The sequence below is a fragment of the Panthera uncia genome, chromosome B4 (genome assembly GCF_023721935.1).
Source record: "Panthera uncia isolate 11264 chromosome B4, Puncia_PCG_1.0, whole genome shotgun sequence".
NCBI lineage: Eukaryota > Metazoa > Chordata > Mammalia > Carnivora > Felidae > Panthera > Panthera uncia.
In genome coordinates this window covers 52,473,020-52,498,633 of record NC_064809.1, presented here as the reverse complement: position 1 = coordinate 52,498,633, position 25,614 = coordinate 52,473,020, and the positions used below count along the sequence as shown (strand labels likewise).

Here is a 25,614-nt window from a genome sequence, read left to right as displayed (position 1 = left end):
TGAATGGTGTGAGAAAGTGGTCTAGTTTCAACCTTCTGCATGTTGCTGTCCAGTTCTCCCAGCACCATTTGTTAAAGAGACTGTCTTTTTTCCATTGGATGTTCTTTCCTGCTTTGTCAAAGGTTAGTTGGCCATACGTTTGTGGGTCTAGTTCTGGGGTTTCTATTCTATTCCATTGGTCTATGTGTCTGTTTTTGTGCCAATACCATGCTGTCTTGATGATGACAGCTTTGTAGTAGAGGCTAAAGTCTGGGATTGTGATGCCTCCTGCTTTGGTCTTCTTCTTCAAAATTACTTTCGCTCTTCGGGGCCTTTTGTGGTTCCATATGAATTTTAGGATTGCTTGTTCTAGTTTCGAGAAGAATGCTGGTGCAATTTTGATTGGGATTGCATTGAATATGTAGATAGCTTTGGGTAGTATTGACATTTTGACAATATTTATTCTTCCAATCCATGAGCAGGGAATGTCTTTCCATTTCTTTATATCTTCTTCAATTTCCTTCATAAGCTTTCTATAGTTTTCAGCATACATTTTAAAGGCATAGTCAAAAAATATATAAATGAGCATATCAGAGTAAAATTATAAACATTCAAGATAAAGAAAAATGAATATAAAAATTACCAGAGAAATAAATAGGTGACTTACAAAGAAATAACAATTAAACCAATAGTAGATTGGTTGTTTACAGCAACAACACAGCCACATATCTCTGATCCTTATTGCTTTGAGTTTGAGTTGAAAAAAAAAACACACACAAACCAAAGAGCAAGAAATGAGCCAATATCACTAAATATAAATCTAAAAATTTTCTTTATGACAGAAGACACTATAGACTATAAAGAATGTTGGTAGTGAATAAAAACTATTGAAGAAAACGTCTGGACAATTGCTGAGTTGGGTACTCTAAGACCCTGAGACATTTTAGAGAAAATCTTGCTAACATACACAGGGAGACATGTAAAAGGAGGTTTACTGCAGTATTGTTGATAACAGAAAAAAAGTTGAACAATACAAGTGTCCAGTCTTGATATTCAGATTGGACAAGTTCAGCATAAGGAAAAAAGTATAGGCTGGCTTAACTTATAAATACACATGCAAAAATTCTAAAAAATAATAAATCAAATGTAATAATGTATAAAGCTTCACTGATAGAGTTTAGTCATGCAAGGATGGTTCAACATTAGAAAAATCTATTAACCTAATATACTCTATTAACACAATTAAGGGGGCAAAATCTTTGATGTTCTGCTAACTATAGGAACAAAAATAATCTGGTGATACTTTATGCATTCATAATTGAAATTCTGAGCAAATTCAGAATGGAAGAGGAACTTTCTTAATCTGAGTAAAATCATCCAGGGGCGCCTGGGTGCCTCAGCTGATTAAGTGTCCAACTCTTGATTTTGGCTCGGGTCATGATTTCATAGTTGTGAGATTGAACACTGTGTCAGGCTTCATACTGAGCATGGAGCCTGCTTGCGATTCTCTTTCTACCTCTCTCCCTCTCTTAAAATAAATAAACCTTTTTTAAAAAGCCATGAAAAAGACACCCACAGAATATATAATATAATACAATTGATGGTTATTCTTTGGAAGCATTCTTATTAAATACTAGAATACAACTGCTGCCATTATCAGTATTGCATTCAAACCAGAGGTTCAATTTGTTGTAAAAAGATTTTAAAAAACCCAAAGATAAGAAAAGAAAATAAGTGTGAACTTTCTAGATGAAAATTTGCAAAAAAAAAAAATTAACAAACAATTAATAAGTGAGTTCAGCAAAGTTGCTTATATAAGATTGACATGCAAAACAGCTGCGATTGTCCTCATGGGAATGAAATATTAATAATTAAAGATACTCAAAACTAGCTTGTACTCACCACACTATGTAAGCCTAATATTTAAAAACATTTTTTTTATAGATACATCTACCTTGGTTTGCCAGCAGCTCTAAGAGGATTAAGCTATATCCCAGCCTTTTTAATCCTAAATATTTTGAAGAATCGTCATCTACCTGGTGAAAATGCCTCTTCAGGAACTATACTTACAGAGACAAAAACTACAAAGAAGGAAAATGAGTGTAAAGATATGGACCAAAATTCCAAAGTTTTGAATGATAATGAGTTGAAAACTAAATTGTAATGCCCTATTATATCATGCTTCCCAGAGTTGTGGACTACACTTATAACCGAACTGCTTTTAAAATCAATAGGGGTAAGTGCGTAACTTTTTCTTATCTTTATGAACCTCAATTTTTTTTTTACCCAAGATAAAAAAATGTTCACTGATGGTATTTCTGAGGCATCCACGGCACTTGAAATTTTCCTCAGAGGACATTTATAACAACCTTCAAAACAGGATATTAGACCCAGTTTTATTTTTTATGTTAAAATAGCAATTTCTCTTTTAACTCATGTGAAATAAGGGTATATATCCCACATCTCCTTTTCCAATTGATCTTAAAAATTTCCTATTAGGAAAATCTGTTTAATTTCATTGAATTTCTGCTTTGTTATTGGGGTTAGAGACTGAAATTCTTATCCTGCTTACATGACTATTTAAATACTTTATTCAAGTTCATCATTTTTATGTGAAAGAAGCTGATGTCTTCTAATTATTTAACTTTTCCTTAAAGAATTTTTCTTTTCTTTAACTGTTCTTTAACTTTTCCTATTCATTCCAGACATGATTGTTTTAAAAATAGATTACTCATTACTATGCCATCACCTACTATCAATTTGTTTTCTGCTTTATTACTCAAGCAATATATTTGCTCATTTTGTTCAGAATACTGAAAAACTGAGTCAGTTTATTAAAAATCATGTAACAAAGATTGTTGGAATTTTTTTTTTAGCAGTTCAAACCTGGTGACTAAATTCTCTCTGAAAAACAAGTATCTGTGTCAAAGGATGAAAGTATAATATTGGAAAAAAATAATCCTTAAAAGTTATAGTGTCAGATATTGTCAGAGGAACATTTTCCCAGAAGACAGAGGGATTTATCACAAATAAAAAAAACAAGCTAAGGCCACAGCCAGAGAGCTAAGCAAAACAAATATAAATAACCTTCCTAATGGAGAACTTAAAGCAATGATCATAAGGATAGCCCCTGGGCTTGAGAAAAGAAGACATCAGTGAGAGCCTTACAAAAGAGATGAAAGAGTTAAAAAAAAGTATCAATCAGAGATTAAGAATCAATAAATGATATTGGAAGCAGGCTTGATGTAATGAACAGCAAGCTGGAAGAAGCAGAGGGATGAATTAGTGGCCTAGAAGACAAAATAATGGAAAATAATGAAAGTGAACAAAAGAAAGAATTATACAACCCAAGAATAGACTTAAAGAACTCAGTGGCTCCATCAAATTTATTACCATTCATATTATAGAAGTTTCAGAAGAAGAGGAAAGAGTAAAGGGGGGCAGAAATTTTATTTGAAGAAGTAATAGCTTAAAACTTTCCTAATCTTGGGAAGAAAACAGATATCCAGATCCAGGAGGCACAGAGAAGTCCCACAAAAATCAACAAAAGCAGGCCAACAATAAGACATATTATAATTAAATTTGCAAAATATAGTGATAAAGAAACACTCTTAAAAGAAGCAAGAAAAAAGAAGTCTTTAACTTACAAGGGAAGACTCATAGGATAGCTGGATATTTCTCAACAGAAACTTGGTAAGCCAGAAGGGAATGGCATGGTATATTCAACAGGCTGAATGAGAAAAATCTGTAGCCATGTATACTCTATCCAATTATCTATGTAACTATAGAAGGGAATTTTATAACGTTCCACTGACATCAATGGACAGAACATCTAAACAGAAAATCAACAAAGAAACAATGGCTTTGAATGACATACTAGAGCAGATTGACTTAAAAGATATATTCAGAACATTTCCTCCTAAAAGAGCAGAATCCACATTGTTTTCAAGTGCACATGGAACATGCTGAAAATAGAACTTATATTAGGCCACAAAACAGGCCTTAAAAATTTTTGTAAAGAATTGAAATCAAACCATGCACATTTTCTGACCACAAGCTATGAAACTAGAAGTCAACCACACACAAAAAAAAAAACAAAAAAAAAACTTGGAAAGACCACAAGTACATTGAGGCTAAACAACAAGCTACTAAACAACAAGTGGGTCAACCAGGAAGTCAAAGAATAAAGGTAAAACAATACATGGAAACAAATGAAAATGAAAAGATAACACTCCAAAACCTTTGGGATAAGGCAAAAGCACTCTAAAAAGTAAAGAGCAGTATAGGCCTATCTCAAGAAGCAAGAAAAATCTCAAATAAACAACCTAGCCTTATATCTAAAGGAGCTAGAAAAAGAACAACAAATGAACCCTAAAGCCAGCAGAAGAAAGGAAATAATAAAGATTAGAGCAGAAATTAATGATGTAGAAACTAAAACAAACAATATAAAAAACAAAAAACAACAAAAGACAAGCAAAGAGAAAACAACAAAAAAACCCAACAATAGAACAGATCAATGAAATCAGAAACTGGTTCTCTTTGAAAAAAAATAATAAAATTGATAAACTTTCAGCCATATTTATCAAACAGAAAAGACAAAGGACCCAAATAAATAAAATCACAAATGAGAGAGTAGAAATAACAACCAACACCACAGAAATACAAACAATTATAAGAGAATAGTATGAAAAATATATGCCAACAAATTTGACTACCTAGAAAAAAAGAGACATGGTTTTGGACCCAGTGCTTTGGGCTCATTCTTATCTCCTCCTGGCAGACGGCATTTTACCCTGAGAGCATAGGGTTCTCTCTTGACATTTCTTGGTGGAGGAAAGAAAATTGGAGAAAGTAGTTGGAGTGCTTTGTGATCTAGGAGATCTGTGGAGGTCAGTTCTTGCTCTGAACACTTAAACTTCTTCACGATAGGGTAGACGTAATGTCATAGCAGATAAAAGTGGAGAAGAGAAAAGGAGAAGATAGATAGAGGGAAGCCTAGGATCACTTACTTTCTTAATTAATATTGTGGAGAGTCTAAGTTAATGGAAATAGAAATAGTAATTTAATGTGTTATTTATAATTCTAACTATAATCAATGCTTACAAGAACCAAAAAATAAGAACTTAAGAAAATATAAAAGTTGGGAATATATATGTAAAGGGAAAGAGAGGGAATAACTATTCTTCATATTTCATAACACGAAGTTAACAAATATTTTAAACTTGATAAATTAACATAAAATTAGCATACACATATTATTAGAACTGCTTAAAATGGTTGCCTCTGCAGCACTGGACTATCAGGAGGAGAAGAAAAAATAATATATATGTCCTTCATTTTAGCTCATTTTGCACTCTGAATTTTCCCCCTGTGCATATAAATCATGGTTAAAAAATAGTACTTCATGAAGAATAATAACACATCAGCAAAAACAATAATAATAATAAAAGAAATAAGATGATGCATTTTACAGAAAGGGACAAACTGAGTCTTCCAGTTTGAAGAGTTGTTGAGGTTCTTCAGTGGGTGTTTATTGAACAACTACTTTTGCATTTGTTGGTCCTAGAGGATATATGGTCCTAGAGGTCCTGACAGTGATGTGAACTAAGTGTAGTCTGTAGAATTTAAGTAGAATGAAAGTTGGCGCCATTTTATTAGGTGAATAAATATACACAGAAAACAATTATAGAACAACAAATAATAGCACAATGTAATTTCCAACACTGTGAATGTGTAATGGGTCACTGAGTAATCGGAGTTTTTGCATAAGCTCGCCATTCAGGTCTTGGTGGGAAATGATGACTCCAGATTGATAGAGAAAGAAAAAAAATCCAGTCCTAATTGAAGGAATGATTGAAGGGAATGAAGAATATCTCCTTTAATTACAGATATGAGTTATTGGCAGAAACTTGCTAATTGGTAATTTTTTTTCCAAAATAAAAAGACAAAACTTTCTGAGAATATATTGTGTGGTCTTTCTTCCTTCCTACCTGAACTGTGGATGTTAGGCCTTGAGGAGCAAGAGCCACCTTGCAACCAGAAAACAGGCATAAGAATGGAGACCAACATTTGAGGAAGGTGGAGCAGGAAGACAGCCAGAGCCTGGCCACCTGATGTAGTGCTGAAAATCTGCACCAGCAGGGTCAGGGCTAAGTTTTGTGGAATATTAAGGTTATAATGTAGAGTTTATATAGAAGAGAGCCTATATAAGAAAGCTTATAATATAAGCTTATAGAGAGGAGAGCCTATATAAGAAAAAATTAAATGAATACAAAATAAGGTTAAAAGTGAATATTTAAGATGAGAAAAAACCCACAACAAATTCCATGTAATATGCTTCAGGACACAATCATGATAAAAAATGACAACAACAAAAAAACTTACTGCAAATATTACAGTTTAATAAGAAATATTAAAAGCTTTCCTGCTGAGGATGAGTGTGAGAAGAAAACACTTGCTGTCATCATTTCCATTTAACATTATGCCCAATGTCCCAGCCAGAGAAACAGGAGGGGAAAAGAATGAATGAAAATTTGTAAGGATAGGAAAAGAAAAAATAAAATCATCAGTGACGTGTTGTGTAAGCAGAAAATCCAAAAGTTACTAGACATAAACTGTCCAAATAAGTGAATTTTAACAAATCTGGATACACAAAATCAAACACGGATTTTCAAGTATCAATAGCAATTAGGAAATGATATTAGTAAAGCATACTATGTAGTATAGTATCAAAAAAAAAAAAAAACCCCACCACATTGAAATCTTAGGGATAAATCTCATGGCAGGTATCCAAGACCTCTACCCTCAAAGCTACAAGAGAGTATCCAGAGAAATGAATATCTATATCATATTTATTGGTTAAAACATTTAATACTGTAAGGATGTCAGTCTTTCCAAAATTTATCTACAGATTCAGTGAAATCTTAAACAAAATCCCAGTACTTTTTGAAATGCAGACACTGACAAGATTATTTGGCTTTTACATGGAAATATAAAGGGTCAATGCAATCTTGAAGAAGAATGAAGTTGGAGAAGCCCACCACCAGATACTAAAACCTATAAAACTAAAATAATTAAGGCAATGTGGCATTGGCAAACAATCCCCCATCCTGGGTGCCACCCAATCTTCCACTTCTGGTGCCACTCTCTCTCCCTTGCAGATGCCCTCTTCACTCCACTCAGAGTCCAACACTATGTACTGTAATTGCTCTCCTACCTGGAAATCTTTCTTACTCTACTGAAGTTCCAACACCTCACATCATACCTCTGTCCTGCTTCCTCCTACAGGGATGTCTACCTCTATTTAGATTTTGTCACCCATACCAGAATGCCCATGTGTTATTGTCCTCTTTACTCCTGTGATGGTTAATGTTATATGTCAACTTCGCAAGGTCATAATACCCACATAGTAAACCAAGCATTATTCTAGATGTTTCTATGAAGGTATTTTTTTAGATGAGATTAACATCTAAACCAGTAGACTTTGACTAAAGTAGATTACTTTCCATAGTGAGGGTGAGCCTCAACCTAACAGTTGAAGGCCTTAATCAAAAAAAGACTACCGTCTCCTGAAGAAGAGGAAATTCTGCCAGCAGACTGTCTCTGGACTCAAAGTGCAACATAAACTCTTCCCTATGTCTCAAAATTGCTTGCCTAATATCTATATCTATCTATATCTATATCTATCTATCTATATTATTGATTTTGTTCCTCTAGAAAACCCTGATCAATATTCATTTCCTCAGGTTCTGGCACCCATGTTGGTCCATCCCTCTTATGGACACTCTCCTAGCATTGCTTGAACCCTTGAGCTTTTACATGCCACTCAGTTCCCTGTAGTTCCCTCAATAGCTAATGTTTCCTATCTACCTACATGCTTACTTTTTTGACTCCATCTAATGGCTCAGGATTGAATTATTCAGTTTAGGGAAAAGAAAGACAAGACTAAGGAAAGGAAAGAAAAAAGGAGAGAGAGAGAGAAGAAGGGGAAAAACACAATTAAAATATTGATAAATTTTATAAAAATTGATAAATATCTAGAAAGTAGATGCATGTTGCTAATTATATTTTCACACTAAGCTCACTTACGTCCAGGGTTAGATTAATAAATGCTTCTACACAATACTGTGGTCTTGAAACTTAAGTTGATTTCATATTATCTCCTGCTCTAGAATAGAAACAAAGAGTTTTATTGACTAAATATTTAAAATGTTTTTCAGTTTGTTGAACCATACAGTGAGCATAGGAAATCCTGGAAGTGATTTTAAAATTTACGACTCATGTATCTACTTCTTAAATTTATTGCTCAAGAGATTTGTGGATCCAACAAACAACTATCTCAGTAGATTGTTTTTATGTTGTTAAACAATAAGTTTACTTTACTTTTACTTTTTCTGTGTTATAGCCTGGTTAATACATGTATATATACAACTCATACCGGACAATAGTGCCCAGAACTTTGTTAGAAACAGTGATATTCTTTTTTGCATTTGGTCTTAATAAAAATTTAAACAAATGTTACTTAAAAGAAAAGAAAATCACAGTAGCACTGAGAGGGATATAATTCTTGTTGCAGTCAATTTCCAAATAAGATTATAATTTGATTGGTCCCAATGATATGCCAACTTGGTAAATTCAAAAGACATCTTTCACCAGTATCATTTTTTATAAGTAAATGACAGTAGTGTAAGTTACTTGAAAGGGAGGAAAGGATGTTTCTGGGGAGAGAGAAAGAGATACATTCTTCCAAACAGTACATATATACCTAATGTGCTAAGTTTCTTAGAATAGGCTAAATACAGAAAAGATATTTAGTTGGCTTTCACATGATGGGAAAACCTCATTGTTTTCATAATTCTGTATATTTTCCTAAAACATGTGAGAAAAATAACTTATAGACCTGGTGTAATATACACTAATGACTTCTAACAAGTTCACCATATTGGATATGTTTGTGCAGGCATTCCAAATATCAGATGTATTTGCAAGATTACGCCTTTTCTTCTACCTTCATCCTTAATGGCATTATTTGTTCTTTTCCTTATCAGTTTGTTTAGAGACTTCATATTAATGAAAAGATCATATTAAGAGTATGGGAAATATTGCTAGAAGAACATCACTAGAACTATTTATGCACAGTTGCTAGGGATAATTGTTTGAGTTAATAAAAATAGACTCTAATTTAAAAAATCCAATCTTTAAAAGAAAAAATTAACTGAGAAGATAGATGGAACTCAATAAAAAAAAAATTAAAAGCCTTCTTGCCTGATGACTTGAGCTTATAGAATGAGTTACTTTAGAAATGATATGTGTACTAAGATCTGTTTACCAAATATATGATACTAGTTATTGGAGAATCTACTGACTAGAATCAAGTGAGGGAAAGGAAGAGAACTACTCTCTAGTTATCTAAAATGGTCTTGCAAATTCATAGTTAATTGAAACACATTTTCTTTTTCATTAAAGGAATAAGAGTGAGATTTCCGGTTTCAGTTCAGGCATGCACAGAGCAGGAAGGATTGTTGCACCTACAACTTTACACTAAGAAAATGCAAATTATAACTTTTCTCAAACCCATCAGTGAATTGATATTAGTGTGCAAGCAGCTAACTAGAAAGCTGAAGAAGGAGAGGCTTCTGCAGGGAGAAACAGAATTTGAACATTTACTCACTTAGGGCAGAAGCCACTCAATGCCGTATAAGTTAGTAAAACGATTCAGCTAGAAATTTTTAATGAGTACCTAAAGACCATATGTGGGTTGGCATGTGAAGGTCCTGAAGGTGGCAAAGAGAAGGGTTTTACACCTCTTGCAGGTGATTCCTCCATGAGCCCAACCAGGCATCCTCAGGGAACATTAGAGAGAATCTTGTAAAAGCACTATTAATGCTGGCTGGGGGAGAGAAAACAGCAGGCACTGCTCAAATTCTACACAGACCAGTACCCCCTCTTTCCACTAAGTAACAACAGCCTTTCTTTCCAGTGGGGAATGGCAACAAAAACTGTAGCTCAGGGTTACTGGTGAAAACTACTACAATTGGGAAGGGAAGCAAGAAAGAAAAGTTTCACTCCCAAGACCTAGGTTCACAGAGTTTGTTTCAGTCTCCCTCCTCCATACCTGTAAACCCACGATAGTAGCAAGCATCTAGTAAGAATAAGAGTGGAATACAGTGGGAGAGCTAGAAGACACAGATTATTTCTGGGTAACAAAACAAAAGGGAGAAGCAAATCCATATAGGGAGTAGAACTCTAAACACAAGGTTTCCCTGGAGGAATCTGAAGCCCTAGGTACACTGAGGGTATCTATAGCAAAAACAAACTCCAAACCCAGCTCTACTTCTGCAACAAACCCCACAATACAGTCCTGGCAGAAGAAAGATGGACTCATCTACAAATAAAGAAGATATTCACCTCAGTATTGACTGTCCTATAATACATTTATGGACTTCAACAAAAAAGTATAAGACACACAAAAAAACAATAAAACACACTGTCTGAATAGACAAATCATCAGAATCAAGCTCAGATATTAAACAGATTATGAGACAAATGATTAGACAAATTCATTAGACAAATGAAGACATTTATTTAAGTGAATGTGACTCAGTGGAACATTTTTGTAGGTTTAAAATGTATAGGACTGTATCATTAGTATCAATCCTAAAAATAGACAAAGGATATTTTGGTGTTTATAATCTCACTTTTCTGTGACCTCTTCTCTTATTTTCGGAATATCCTCATGTTCTCCATTCCCATTATCACAAACCTGCTTCTAGAGAAAAGATTGGAATCTCACTCACACTATTACATGACTGATAATTCGTGATCCCTTCCAATTTAAGTGAAGACCAAGTGTTAATTCAAAAGAATAAACTTCTAATGATGGAACTGGGGGCAACATCAGGTTTAACAATGGAGATTGGTTTGGGGTCAAAGATCCATCTGTGACTTAGGGGCAGGAGTGCTCCCCAGTGTTGCTGAAAATGCTCCACTTGCATAGTGCTCTCACTGGAATTTTTTTTATTATTAATTCTCAATTTTTGGTAAAATATCCAAAAATACCTATGTTGAAATCGAAACAGAGGTGACAATGGTCCCTGTGAATGAGAGACAAGGACATGTTTATTCTAGAATAGTATTTATTATAGTGTATATTATCATATGTTTACATGCCTGTTTCTCCAACTCTTTTGTGGGCTCCCATAGGGCAAAGACTGTTTCATAAATGTTTTTGTTACATGTGCTTAGCATGTAGATGGCAGTCAAAAGATATTTTTAACATTTTGAAAAGTATTTCTTAGGGACACCTGGGTGGCTCAGTTGGTTAAGTGTCCAACTCTTGATTTCAGCTCAGATCATGATCCCATGGTTTGTGGGATTGAGCCCCATGTCAGGCTCTGTGATGACAGTGCAGAGCCTGTTTGGGATTCTCTCTCAACCTCTCTCTCTCTGCCCCTCCCCTGATCATTCTCTCTCTCTCTCTCTCTCTCTCTCTCTCTCTTTCAAAATAAGAAAATAAATGTTTTAAAATTTTATTTTTTCATTTAAAAATATTAAAGAAAAATTTCAAAACATCTAAAGTCCCCACTCCCTATCCAATGACCTTAATGGAGCTTTAAAATGTTTGCATATTGTTTTTATGAGTGGCATTTTTGGAGTTCATTTGTTCATTCACTTATTCCTTCATTCAAAAATAATTGATGAAGCACCTGCTATGTGTAGGACACTGAGCTGAATGCTGGAAATAAAATAGGTAAAATGAGTTTAATTTCTACCTTCCTAGAGCTTATGACTGTGAGGGAGACAGTTAACAAATCATAAATACATGTAAAATCACTATTTTTTTAAGTCCTATGTTGCTACAAATATAATTGGAGGACTTTTAAGCAGAGAAGTCAGAGACACTGAAGGAATGGTGATTGAGCCTAGATCTGAATGCTGAGACGCAGTTAATTAAGTGGAAAAAAATTCAGAAGGAAAAAATATCATAGTAAAAGTTCCCCCTGCATGAAAATGGATGGGATTGTAAAGACAGGGTGCAAATAAAAAGTCTTAGGCTGTATACTGAAGTCTCTCTTCACAGCAGAAAGGCATTCTGCCACGAAATTTTTAATGTTTCTTTTCTAGATCTGATTTCCTCTTCAAATATATCAAATTTCCTAGGTTGGTGCTTTAGTTTGTCCTCTAAATTGCCATCTGACTTCTAAATCACCTACCTTTTTTCCATAATTTGCTTTTTTATCTTTTTCCTCCACATTTTCACAAATTTTCAAATTCAACTTCATCATTGATAAGGTTTTTTGGCCATTGTCTTCTTTTAACCTTATCCAATGTATGTCTTAATTACACTCTTGCATTATTTTGCGTCCTTGCAAACTTTCCTTATTCATATTTTTGTAGAATTCCCACTCCCCTCTGCTTTCCCCTAGGATTTGTATTCCTGTTTAATAAATGTCATTGAATTAAGGATTAATATTCTGGATTCTTGGATTCTGAACTAGATCAAATAATCTGAGGCATATTTTAATATTCTTTTCCTTCACTGCACATATCACATTTATAAATATATTCTTTTAATTTATATCATTTTATAATTTTATAACAGTTAATTTTATAACATTGGTAATGTTTGTTTCCTTTAAAGTATAAGCTCCACAAGATAGGGTCCTTTGTTTTGTTTTGTTTTGTTTTGTTTACTATTATATTTCATTTTGCTTGACAGATATTTTATACTTGAAATATATTTGACACTCAAAAATTGTGGAATAAATATTCAAGATGTTGCCTTTATTTTTTTTATAATGCTTTAAAAAACAGCTTCATAATTTTCTCTATTTTTTGAGACAAGGTCACACCAGACTTGTAACATAGTAACTGAGCATGTTGGTGGTTTTTCCAAATCTCTGTTTGTGGGAGGAATAAATCTTCTCAGGGCTACAGTTTGAGAATAGTTGAATATACATAACTTGTAGGCTAATTCTCAGATTCTAGCAAGCATCATATTATGTGACTTTGTCATACTCGGGAATACCTTCTCCTATCCTGTGGTTTTCTGTATCTCTTTATCAGGGACTCTATGTAGACTTTTTTTTAATATTTTTTTTTATTTTTTTTTAACATTTATTTATTTTTAAGACAGAGAGAGACAGAGCATGAACGGGGGAGGGTCAGAGAGAGGGAGGCACAGAGTCTGAAACAGGCCCCAGGCTCTGAGCTGTCAGCACAGAGCCCGACGCAGGGCTCGAACTCATGGACCGCGAGATCACCACCTGAGCCGAAGTCGGACGCTTAACCGACTGAGCCACCCAGGTGCCCCTAGACTTTTTTTTTTTAAAGGAGATGTCTAGGATACATGAAAAATTGTTTTGAATCAGAATCTCTGGGGGTGGGTACATAACTGGTTTCTTTTTAAAAAAAGTTTTACAGGTTATTCTAATGCCAAAAATTGTCCTTTAACCTTATTGAGTATAAAAACTACAAATTTTTAGCAGTCAGTATAAAGCTGTTGTCACTTAACCAACACAATATTCAAACATTTGTTCTCATCCACCCTTATCTTATTTGTGAAAGCTGTCTCTTGGTGCACCAAAAACAAACAAACACACACAGACACACAGACACACACACACACACAAACACACACACACACGTAATTGAGAAACAGCTGGTAAGTTATCTGGTACAAACTCCATGTCTTCCAGGGAGCAAATGGAATGAAGATACATCTTGTAATGGGCTTTGGTTTCTCAAGTTAATGTCAGTTTTCTTAATCCACTTCCATGGGCCTGAAAGAAACTTAACACATTCTGTAATGTGCTGTCTGACAATCATAGCTTGCAAATTCTCAATTATGTCTACTTCTTCACTAGTATTTTAATGGAAAGTTGGAAGAGGATACATCAGGGGTTCATGGTCAAATGCAATTTCAAATTATAAATTAATGAGGTCTGTGAAATATATGACTTAATACATGAATGACAGATGTCATCATAGTATAAAGCCTCCATCACATTAACTTCATGTTTGAGTAACATGGGCCAAACTGGTTTAAAAAAAAAAAAAGTATTAGGCTTTTTTTTAAGGTTATTTATTTTTCTCCTTCCTTTTTACTTCTATTTTCTAGTCACTGGTTTTATTGAGTTACAATTACCTGGGCAAAAATTTTTTATTACATACTAACCATACCTCTCACTATAAATTTGTATGGATCATCTGCATTAATGTTCACCTAAAATGCATAGTCATACCCTGAACAAAGAGTACTCTCATTCCTTTTTATATATAGTCTGGTTCATTATGACAAATTCATAGGTGATTTGCTGTACTTTCATAAGGGAAGAGTGTGAGGACTCTCAGTGAAAAGACCAAGAACTGCTCAAAATAACATCCTACTACTTTAATACAATGTTAGTGTAAAACACAGCAACATATTTTTTTCTTCCCCTTACATATGTGCTTCATTGTCTGCAGAAGGTACAAAATATCCATCATTATTTAAGGGTTCTAAGTTTGCTTCATTCATATCTTTTCTTCCATTTTCTGACGCCTTGGTATTTTTTCCTTGATATATTTTCTTCATAGTGAAAATTAATACAACAAGCAGAATAAGTGCTGAAAATCTTAAGCTCACAATCAAGCCCAAGTAGGTATTTCTGTTAAAAGAGAAAAAAATTGAATTTCCATTTTCAGTCATTTAAAACAATTTACAGTGTTGTTCTCCAGTATGCAGAAGACCTCAAGAGGAAAAAGAAATGGGATTTGAAATTATACATAAGAATATTCAGTCAGCAATTCTAGTGGTTATTTTTACTGATACATAGGAGGGTTTTTAAAATTATTTTAAAAGGAATATATAAGCCACAGAAACTAAGCATGATTAATGATCTACCTAAATGCTTTCCATAAAAGTAAGGTATACTTGGAATGTTTAGCTTTCTCAAAGATGGATTAGTTCATGTGTAATGGAAAGAGACTATGAAGGAAATGAATTAACTAACAGATCATCAAATTGAATTCATTTAGATTGAACCAGGAGCCAAAGTTTAGTTTATAGGCTAAATGCAGTCCACAGCCCATGCTGTATGGCCTAGTGGAAGTGGTTTTTTTTTTTTTTGTTTGTTTGTTTGTTTGTTTGTTTTAGTTTTATTTATTTATTTATTTGAAATTTGTTGTCAAATTGGTTTCCATACAACACCAGTGCTCATCCCAACAGGTGCCCTCCTCAATACCCATCACCCACTTTCCCCTCCCTCCCACATCAACCCTCAGTTTATTCCCAGTTTTTAAGAGACTCTTATGGTTTGGCTCTCTCCCTCTCTCTTTTTTTTTGCCTTCCCCTCCCCCATGGTCTTCTGTTACATTTCTCAGGATCCACATAAGAGTGAAAACATATGGTACCTGTCTTTCTCTGCCTGACTTATTTCACTTAGCATAACACTCTCCAGTTCCATCCATGTTGATACAAATGGTCAGATTTTATTCTTTCTCATTGCCAAGTAGTATTCCATTGTGTATATGAACCACAATTTCTTCATCCATTCATCAGTTGATGGACATTTAGGCTCTTTCCATAAATTGGCTACTGTTGAGAGTGCTGCTACAAACATTGGGGTACAAGTGCCCCTATGCATCAGCACTCCTGTATCCCTTGGGTAAATTCCTAGCAGTGCTATTGCTGGGTCATAGGGTAGGTCTATTTTTAATTTTTTGAGGAACCTCCGCACTGGTTTCCAGAGCGGCTGCACCAGTTTGCATTCCCACCAACAGTGCAAGAGGGTTCCCGTTTCTCCACATCCTCCCCAGTATCTATAGTTTCCTGATTTGTTCATTTTAGCCACCCTGACTGGCATGAGGTGACATTTCATTATGGTTTTGATTTGTATTTCCCTGATGAGGAGTGACATGGCGCATCTTCTCATGTGACTGTTGGCCATCTGGATATCTTCTTTAGAGAAGTGTCTATTCGTGTTTTCTGCCCATTTCTTCACTGGATTATTTGTTTTTTGGATGTGGAGTTTAGTGAGTTCTTTATAGATTTTGGAATCTAGCCCACCTACTGGAAGTTTTTAACAAAGCTACATTAAATTATCTTGCACACATGGTCGATTCTTATGATTCTCAGCTTTGGTTGCACATTAGAATTATACCAGGAGATTTTTTTAAATCCCATGCCCATGCCACAGTCCCTGAACAATTAAATAAAAATTTCTGAAGATGGGACACAGATATTTGCAGTTTTTAAAGCTCCTCAGGTGATTATAATGAACAAGAAAGACTGATTGTCACTGACCTAGTAGGTTAGGAAACACTCACTGGCCTCATGACATTGTTAACTAATTGACAAGCTTTACACAAAAAAAAATATTTGAACAATTATTAGGCTTAATTGAAGCTGAATGGATTTATAGAATTTTGAGCCATATAAGCTTAAATTTATTAAAATTACAATAGAATGTTGTGGTGTCCCACATATAACAAAAGAAATATTTTAAACCTTCAAATATATTTGTCTCATCCTTGGGTTATGTCAAGTAGTTCTACAACAATGTTAAACTTTTCAGAATTTCTATTGTTACTGAGAAAAATTACTATGTGTTTCTGGTTATGTAACTGTTGCTAAGAAAACTTGAGTAAACTGGGTTTAGGTTAGGGATTGATATCATAATGTAGATTTCTACTTCTTGGAGTAGGAATTGTTTACATTATTTTTATGCTAGATAAAATGAATGAACAATTATCTGGTTACCTCAAATATTAAATCCAAAAAAAAATCATAAGGTGACTAGGTTTTGCTGTTTCTTCACTGGGGAACACACTGCTTTTTTAAAATTCCACTTTAGACAATGTCTAGGCAGTACTTTTCAAAGTACTTTAGGCAATGAACACAACTGACCAAAAGGAAAGTGATAAGGCCCTTGAGTGAGCTTCAAAGTGTTAAGAGTTCTAAAGAGGGTTAGTTATCTCCAGCTGGTTGCAATATTGCAAACTTCATGACAGAAAGTAGTAGCTTTCTTAGACTGCCTTCTTTCACTTGGCAATGTGCATTTAAGATTCTTCCTAGGAGGGGGGGCCAACATTGTGGAGAAGTAGGGGGATCCAAAGGTCCCTCGTCTCACAAAGTAGTGTTGAAGCTAAAGGACTTTGAACTCCAATAGTCCAGAAGGAAAAGAGACTGTGGCTTCCAGGGACCCACCAGGACAACCTGATGGGTCATAGGTGTGTGACTGTGAACTGGAAGAGACAAAATGAACCGAGGGGAGGGATCCCCTTCTGCAGAGAGACAAAGGGAAGAGAAGAAGCAGCTGGGGAAGCATAGGTCTGTATCTAGACAAGAAAAATCACAGACTGGGACAGAGAAAGAGGCAATCTCTAACTGAGGGGCTTTCTCCGGACTGGGACTGGGGTCAGCTGCCTGGCCTGTGCCCACCAGTTAGGGACCACCTATTGGGCAGCATGGAGTGCTGCTTCCCCAGTACTGGGCGCACAGAGTGGGAGTTTGAATTCCAGCCAAGCACCAGGACACTGGAGTTGGCGGAGCAAGACAAACCGCCTCATTTGCAGCCGAAGCACAGTGAGGACAGCTCAAACAGAGTGGTTTGGGACACCTGGCCCATGGAGGAGAGACTGGGGTGTCACCATTTTCTCCTCATCACCAACAAGGTGGGACTTCAGCAACGGAGACCCGGGGGGTGGGGCACAGTGGAGGCAAGGCCAGTGCACACCATGCCACGCCCCTCTGCACCTGATAACTGTGTATCTACTGGAGTGAGATTGATACTGATGAACCAGATGGCCCCTACTCCAGACCAGCGCTGTCACATTGCCTGATGTAATTCTCAGACAATTCTTATTATATAGATACATTCTTCTTTCCTTTTCTCCTTCTTATCTCTTCCCTCCTCTAGTCTGGTTACTCTGGTTGTTGGCTTGTTTAAACAGACATATTTAATCCATTCTCTTGATACATGTTCCACATCTCTTTCTTTATTCTCCTTTCTCTCTCTCTGGATTAAGCCCTACAGTTTCTTTGTATGGATAACTTTATTTTCTTTTTCTTTTTCCTTTACTCCTTCTTTATTTTTCTTACTCTTTCTCTCTGGATTAAGCCATATAGTTTTTCTGGTCAATTTTTATTCTTTATTTTTCCCCTCCCCTGTCATTTCTCTTTGTATGGGATAAGGCCTCTTCCATCAGTACCTCTTCCACCCTTTTATTTACTTGTAGCTCATGTTTGGTTTTTTTGTTTTTGTTTTTTTGTTTATGCGTGTGTTTGAGTGTTTTTGTTTTCTGTGTGTTTTTTGTTTGTTTGTTTTCCTTTCTGGGGATACTTCAAGGAACAAATCAAAGCACACCTAGTGAAGAGTTCAAAACATCACTATGAGTAGGGAGATAAAGTAACCAAACTCACAACAAAAGACAGCAAGTACACTCTCCAAAAAACACCTCCTGAAGGGCCAGGCCCTGGACAGTGTATTACCCCTCTTTAATATAGTAGTTCTCAGAGGCGCAAGACACATAACAAGCTTTTAAAACACATAAGGGACATAAAACTAGCCAAAATGATGAAACAGAAGAATTCTCCTCAAAAGAAATTCCAGGAAGAAAGGACAGCTAAAGAATTGCTCAAAACAGATATAAACAGTATAACTGAATAATAATTTAGAAAAACAGTCATAAGATTAATCTCTGGACTTGAAAAAAGCATAGAAGACAGCAGAGAATCTATTGCTGCAGAGATCAAGGAACTAAAAAATAGTCATGATGAATTAAAAATGCTGTAAATGTGGTGCGAAATAAACTAGAGGTGATGACAGCGAGAATTGAAGAGGCAGAGGGGGAGACTGGTGAAATAGAAGATAAAATTATGGAAAAAGATGAAGCTGAGAAAAAGAGATATAAAAAAATTCTGGATCACAAGGGGAGAATTAGAGAACTAAGGGATTCAATGAAATGGAATAATATATGTATCATAGGAGTTCCAGAAGAAGAAGAGAGAGAAAGGGGCCAAAGGTGTGCTTGAACAAATCATAGCTGAGAACTTCCTCAATCAGGGGAAGGAAACAGACACTGAAATCCAGGAGGCACAGAGAACTACCTTCAGACATAACTTGAATTGATCTTCTGCATGACATATCATGGTGAAACTGGCAAAATACAAAGATGAAGAAAGAATTCTGAAAGCAGCTAAGGATAAACAGGCGTTAACCTACAAGGATAGACACATAAGGGTAGTAGCAGACCTATCTACTGAAACTTGGCAGGCCAGAAAGGAGTGGCAGGAAATTTTCAATGTGCTTAATAGGAAAAATATGCAGCCAAGAATCCTTTATTCAGCAAGTCTGTCATTCAGAATAGAAGGACAGATAAAGGTTTTCCCTAACAAACAAACCTGAAGGAATTCATCACCACTAAACCAGCCCTACAAGAGATCTTAAGGGGGGCTCTGTGAGTGTTGTAAAGACTGTAAAGCACCAGAGACATCACTATAAGCATGAAACCTACAGATAACACAATGACTCTAAACCCAATCTTTCAATAATAACACTGAATGTAAATGGACTAAATGCTCTAATCAAAAAACACAGGGTATCAGAATGGATAAAAAAAAGACCCATCTAATTACTGTCTACAAGAGACCCATTTTAGACCTGAGGACATCTTCATATTGAAAGTGAGGGGATGAAGAACCATCTATCATGCTATTGCAAGTCAAAAGAAAGCTAGAATAGTCATACTTATATCTGAAAAAAAAAAATAGATTTTAAACTAAAGACTCTAACAAGAGAGGAAGAAGGGCATTATATCATTATTACAGGGTCTATCCATCAAGAAGAGCTAACAATTATAAATGTTTATGCACGGAATACAGGAGCACCCAAATATATAAAACAATTAATCACAAACATAAGCAACCTTATTGGTAAGAATGTGGTAATTGCAGGGACTTTAATATTCCATTTACAACAATGGGCAGATCATCTCTACAGAGTATCAGTGAATAAACAATGTCCCTGACTAGTACACTGGACCAGATGGACTTGACGGATATATATAGAACTTTTCATCCTAAAGCAGCAGAATATACATTCTTCTCAAGTGCACATGGAACATTCTCCAAGATAGATTACATAGTGGGTCACAAAACAGCCCTCAGTAAATATAAAATAATTGAGATCATACCATGCACACTTTCAGATGACAATGCTACGAAACTTGAAATTAACCACAGGAAAAAGTTTGGAAAACCTCCAAATGCATGGAGGTTAAACAACATCCTACTAAAGAATGAATGGGTCAACAAGGCAATTAAAGAAGAAATTTAAAAATATATGGAAACAAATGAAAATGAAAACACAACAATCCAAACCCTTTGGGATGCAACTAAGGCAGTCCTAAGAGGAAAATACATTGCAATCCAGGCCTATCTCAAAAAACAAGAAAAATCCCAAATACAAAATCTAACAGCATACCTAAAGGAACTAGAAGCAGAACAACAAAGAAACCCCAAACCCAATAGAAAAAGAGAAATAATAAAGATCAGAGCAGAAATAAACAATATGGGATCCAAAAAAAAAAAAAAAAAAAAACAACTGTAGAACAGATCAATGAAACAGTTGTTTTTTTTGAAAAAATAAGTGGGGCACCTGGGTGGCTCAGTCGGTTAAGCATTCGACTTCAGCTCAGGTCATGATCTACCAGTCCATGAGTTCAAGCCCTGCATCAGTCTCTGTGCTGACAGCTCAGAGCCTGGAGCCTGCTTCGGATTCTATGTCTCCCTCTCTCTCTGCCCCTTCCCTGCTCATGCTCTGTCTCTGTGTCTCAAAAATATAAAAACATTTTAAAAATTTTTTAAAAAGAAAAATAAGCAAAATTGATAAACCCCTTGCCAGAGTTCTAAAAAGAAAAGAGAGAAGACCCAAATAGATAAAATCATGAATGAAAATGGATTTATCACAACCAATCCCTCAGAAATATGAGGAATTATCAGAGAATACTATGAAAAGCTATATGCCAACAAATAGGAAAACCTGGAAGAAATGGACAATTTCCTAGACACCCACACACTACCAAAACTCATATGGGAAGAAACATAAAATTTGAACAGACCCATAACTAGTGAAGCAATTGAATCAGTTATCAAAAATCTCCCAGAAAATAAGAGTCCTGGACCAGATGGATTCCCTGGGGAATTCTACCAGATATTTAAAACAGAGTTAATACCTATCCTTCTCAAGCTGTTCCAGAAAATGGAAATAGAAAGAAAACTTCTGGACTCATTATATGAAGCCACTGTTACCTTAATGCCTAAACCAGACAGAGACCCCACAAGAAAGGAGAACTACAGGCCAATACCCCCGATGAACATAGATGCAAAAATTCCCAACAAGATACTATCAAACTGAATTCAACAGCATATAAAAAATATTATTCACCATGATCAAGTGGGATTCTTTCCAGGGCTGCAGGGCTGGTTCAATATTCACAAATCAATCAATGTGATATATCACATTAATAAAAGAAATGATAAGAACCATATGATCCTGTCAATAGATGCAGAAAATGCATTTGACAAAATACAGCATGGTTTCTTAATAAAAACCCTAAAAAAGTTGGGATCGAAGGAACATACTTAAACATCATAAAAGCCATATATGAAAAGCCCTCAGCTAATAGCATCCTCAATGGGGAAAAACTGAGAGCTTCCCCCCTGAGATCAGGAACACGACAGGGATGTCCACTCTCAACACTGTTGTTTAACATAGTGTTGGAAGTCTTAGCATTAGCAATCAGACAACAAAATGAAATAAAATCCATCAAAATCAGCAAAGAAGAAGTCAAACTTTCACTTTTCACAGACCACATGATACTCTACATAGGAAAACCCAAAAAGACTTCACCAAAAGACTCCTAGAACTGATACATGAATTCAGCAAAGCTGCAGGGTACAAAATCAATGTACAGAAATCAGTTGCATTTCTGTACACCAATAATGAAGCAACAGAAAGAGAAATAAAGAAACTGATCCCACTTACAATTGCACCAAAAACCATAAAATACCTAGGAATAAACCTAACCAAAGATATAAAAGACCTGTATGCTGAAAACTATAGAAAGCTTATGAAGGAATTTGAAGAAGACACAAAGAAATGGAAAAAGATTTCCTGCTTATGGATTGGAAGAACAAACATTGTTAAAATGTCAATAGTACCCAAAGCAATCTATACATTCAATGCAATGCCAGTCAAAATTGCACCAGCATTCTTCTCAAACCTAGAACAAATGATCCTAAAATTGTTATGGAACCACAAAAGACCCTGAATACCCAAAGTAATATTGAAGAAGAAGACCAAAGCAGGAGGCATCACAATCCCAGACTTTACCCTCTACTACAAAGGTGTAATCAAGACAGTATGGTATTGGTACAAAAACAGACACATAAACCAATGGAATAGAATAGAGAACCCAGAATTGGACCAAAAAATGTATGGCCAACTAATCTTTTACAAGGCAAGAAAGAGCATCCAATGGAAAAAAGACAGTCTCTTTAGCAAATGGTGCTGGGACAACTGGACAGCAACATGCAGAAGATTGAAACTAGACCACCTTCTTACACCATACACAAAAATAAACTCAAAATGGATGAAAGACCTGAATGTGAGACAGGAAACCATTAAAACCCTAGAGGAAAAAGCAGGGAACAACCTCTTTGACCTCAGCTGCAGCAATTTCTTACTTGACACATCTCCAAAGGCAAGGGAATTAAATTACTAGTAAAAATGAACTGTTGGGACCTCATCAAGATAAGAAGCTTTTGCACTGCAAAGGAAACAACCAACAAAACTACAAGGCAACCGACAGAATGGGAAAAGATATTTGCAAATGACATCGGGTAAAGGGCTAGTATCAAAAATCTATAAAGAACTTACCAAACTTAACACCCAAAAAACAAGAAATCCAGTGAAGAAATGGGCAGAAGACATGAATAGACACTTTTCCAAAGGAGATATCCAGATGGCCAACAGACACATGAAAAGATGCTCAATGTCACTCCTCATCAGGGAAATACAAATCAAAACCACACTCAGATATCACCTCACGCCAGAGTGGCCAAAATGAACAAATCAGGAGATTATAGATGCTGGAGAGGATGTGGAGAAATGGGAACCCTCTTGCACTGTTGGTGGGAATGCAAACTGGTGCAGCCTCTCTGGAAACCAGTGTGGAGGTTCTTCAAAAAATTAAAAATAGATCTACCCTATGGCCCAGCAATAGCACTACTAGGAATTTACCCAAGGGATACAGAGTGCTGATGCATAGGGGCACTTGTACCCCAATGTTTATAGAAGCACTCTCAACAATAGCCAAATTATGGAAAGAGCCTAAATGTCCATCAACTGATGAATGGATAAAGATGTGGTTTATATATTCGATGGAATACTACTTGGCAATGAGAAAGAATGAAATCGTGCCATTTGCAGCAACGTGGATGGAACTGGAAGGTATTATGCTGAGTGAAATAAGTCAAAGAAGGACAGATATTATATGCTTTCACTCATATGTAGATCTTGAGAAACTGAACAGAAGACCATGGGGGAAGGGGAAGGGGGAAAAATAGATACAGAGAGGAAGGGAGACAAACCACAAGAGACTATTAAATACAGAGAACAAACTAAGGGTGGATGGGGGGATGGGAGAGAGGGAAAATGGGTGATGGGCACTGAGGAAGGCACTTGTTGGGATGAGCGCTGGGTGTTGTATGTAAGCCAATTTGAAAATATATTCATAAGAAAATAAAAATAAAAATCTTTTCCATCAAAAAAAAATCCTTCCTGTCTCAGGGTACCTGGGTGGCTCAGTTAGTTAAGCGTCTGACTCTTGATTTCAGTTCAGGTCTTGATCTCAAGGTGATGAGTTCAAGTCTCTGTGGGGCTCCACACTGGGCAAAAGATTCTGCCTTGCCTTTCTGTAGCTTAATAGCTCATTTCTTCTTATGGTTGAATAGTATTCTGTTGCGTGAATGTACCATAGTTTGTTTATCCATTTACCATGGAAGACCATCTTAGTTGCTTCATTTTTTTTTGTCAATTATGAATGAAACTGCCATAAATATTTGCATACAGATTTTGTATGAGTGTAAGTTTTCAGCTTATTTGGGTAAATACCTTAGAAGCACAATTACTTGACCATATAGCAAGCCTATGTTTAGCTTTAAAAGAAACTGTCAGACTCTTCTAAAGTGCCTGTACCATTTTGCATTTCCACCAGCAAAGCAAAAGATTTCCCATTGTTCCATATCTTTGCCAGCATTTGGAACTGTTTATTTTTTATTTTTTAGGAGCTCTTTATATATTCAGGACATTTGCCTTGTGTCTGGTTATAAGTTACACCTTCTTTTTCCAATTTACCTTTTGTCTTTGAACTTTGCTTCAGTTTTGGGACACAGAGTTTTGTTTTGTTTTTTCTACTGTGGTTTTAGGGGCTAGGATCATACTGAGCAACACATTCCTGCTTCCTAGATAATTAAAAGTATTTCTACCAGAGTTTTTTTCCTAATACTTGTAGTTTCATATTGTAAATATATGTGTTTGATTAATGTGCATTTATTTTTTATGTAAGGTTAAAGTACTATTGCAACTATTTTTTTTCTTTTTATATATATATATATTTTTTTTCAACGTTTTCTATTTATTTTTGGGACAGAGAGAGACAGAGCATGAACGGGGGAGGGGCAGGGAGAGAGGGAGACACAGAATCGGAAACAGGCTCCAGGCTCCGAGCCATCAGCCCAGAGCCTGACGCCGGGCTCGAACTCACGGACCGCGAGATCGTGACCTGGCTGAAGTCGGACGCTTAACCGACTGCGCCACCCAGGCGCCCCATAACTATTTTTTTTCTAGATGACCATCCAGTTGTTTCCCCATGAGTAGAAGATTGTAGAAACAATATTTTTCCTTTTTTTTCCAGACCTATGACCAGAGCTCCAGCTGATAATTTTATATCATCTTAGAGAAGCCAGAATGTCACTGAAAATAGTTTTCTTTAGTATTAGGAGAGATTTTAGAAACAACAACAACAACAACAACAAAAACCTGAGTACAAATCCCAGATCTTATTGTTATTTACTGTATGATTTTGAACAAATTACTTATTCTTTTTGAGTCTTTATTTCTTCATATTTAAGGAAAAAGGAAAAAAATCCATTTCCTACAGTTGCTAAGAGTGTTAAAATGAGATACCATGCTGCCTGATACAACATGAATACAAAGTTCATTAAATGGTGTTTATAATCATTATTATACCGAAAATGACATGTCATCTTTTAGGCATTAATATAGTCAAAGGAAAAAATCAATTCAAGAAATATATTTATGACATCTTACCCATATAATCTGGAGTTATACAACCTGCAAAACCCTCGTTTCCCACAGCTGCTGGTAGACCACTTCATACATGCTTTATCAATCAGAGCCCCAAAATATATAGGAGCTGGAATTCCTCCTGCAACATGAGATGAGAAAAGGTCAATTCAAGGAACATGTTTCAAACATAACTATGTGATATTCCACACTGATACATTTTAGATTAAGTAAAAGTTAAAAATTTTAAAGCACTCTTCCATTGTTTTGACCTAAATTTACT

At 35.6% G+C, this 25,614-nt stretch overlaps 2 protein-coding genes across 3 annotated transcripts in view; one reads left to right on the top strand and one right to left on the bottom strand.

Annotated features, from left to right (window-relative positions):
* Positions 1-2,889, top strand: part of SLCO1A2 (solute carrier organic anion transporter family member 1A2) — a 56,938-nt gene extending 54,049 nt beyond the window's left edge. The window contains exon 15 of the mRNA XM_049627160.1: positions 1,924-2,889. Coding sequence (XP_049483117.1) covers positions 1,924-2,143 — 220 coding nt within the window. The 3' untranslated portion in view covers positions 2,144-2,889. The remainder of the gene's footprint in view (positions 1-1,923) is intronic.
* A 10,221-nt stretch (positions 2,890-13,110) lies between these two features.
* SLCO1B3 (solute carrier organic anion transporter family member 1B3) overlaps positions 13,111-25,614 on the bottom strand; it is a 74,154-nt gene continuing 61,650 nt past the window's right edge. For both annotated transcript variants that reach the window (XM_049627130.1, XM_049627131.1), the window contains 2 exons: positions 25,356-25,473; positions 13,111-14,627 (listed from right to left, as the gene is read on the bottom strand). In XM_049627130.1, the coding sequence (XP_049483087.1) occupies positions 14,420-14,627; positions 25,356-25,473 (326 nt within the window). In that variant the 3' untranslated portion in view covers positions 13,111-14,419. The remainder of the gene's footprint in view (positions 14,628-25,355; positions 25,474-25,614) is intronic.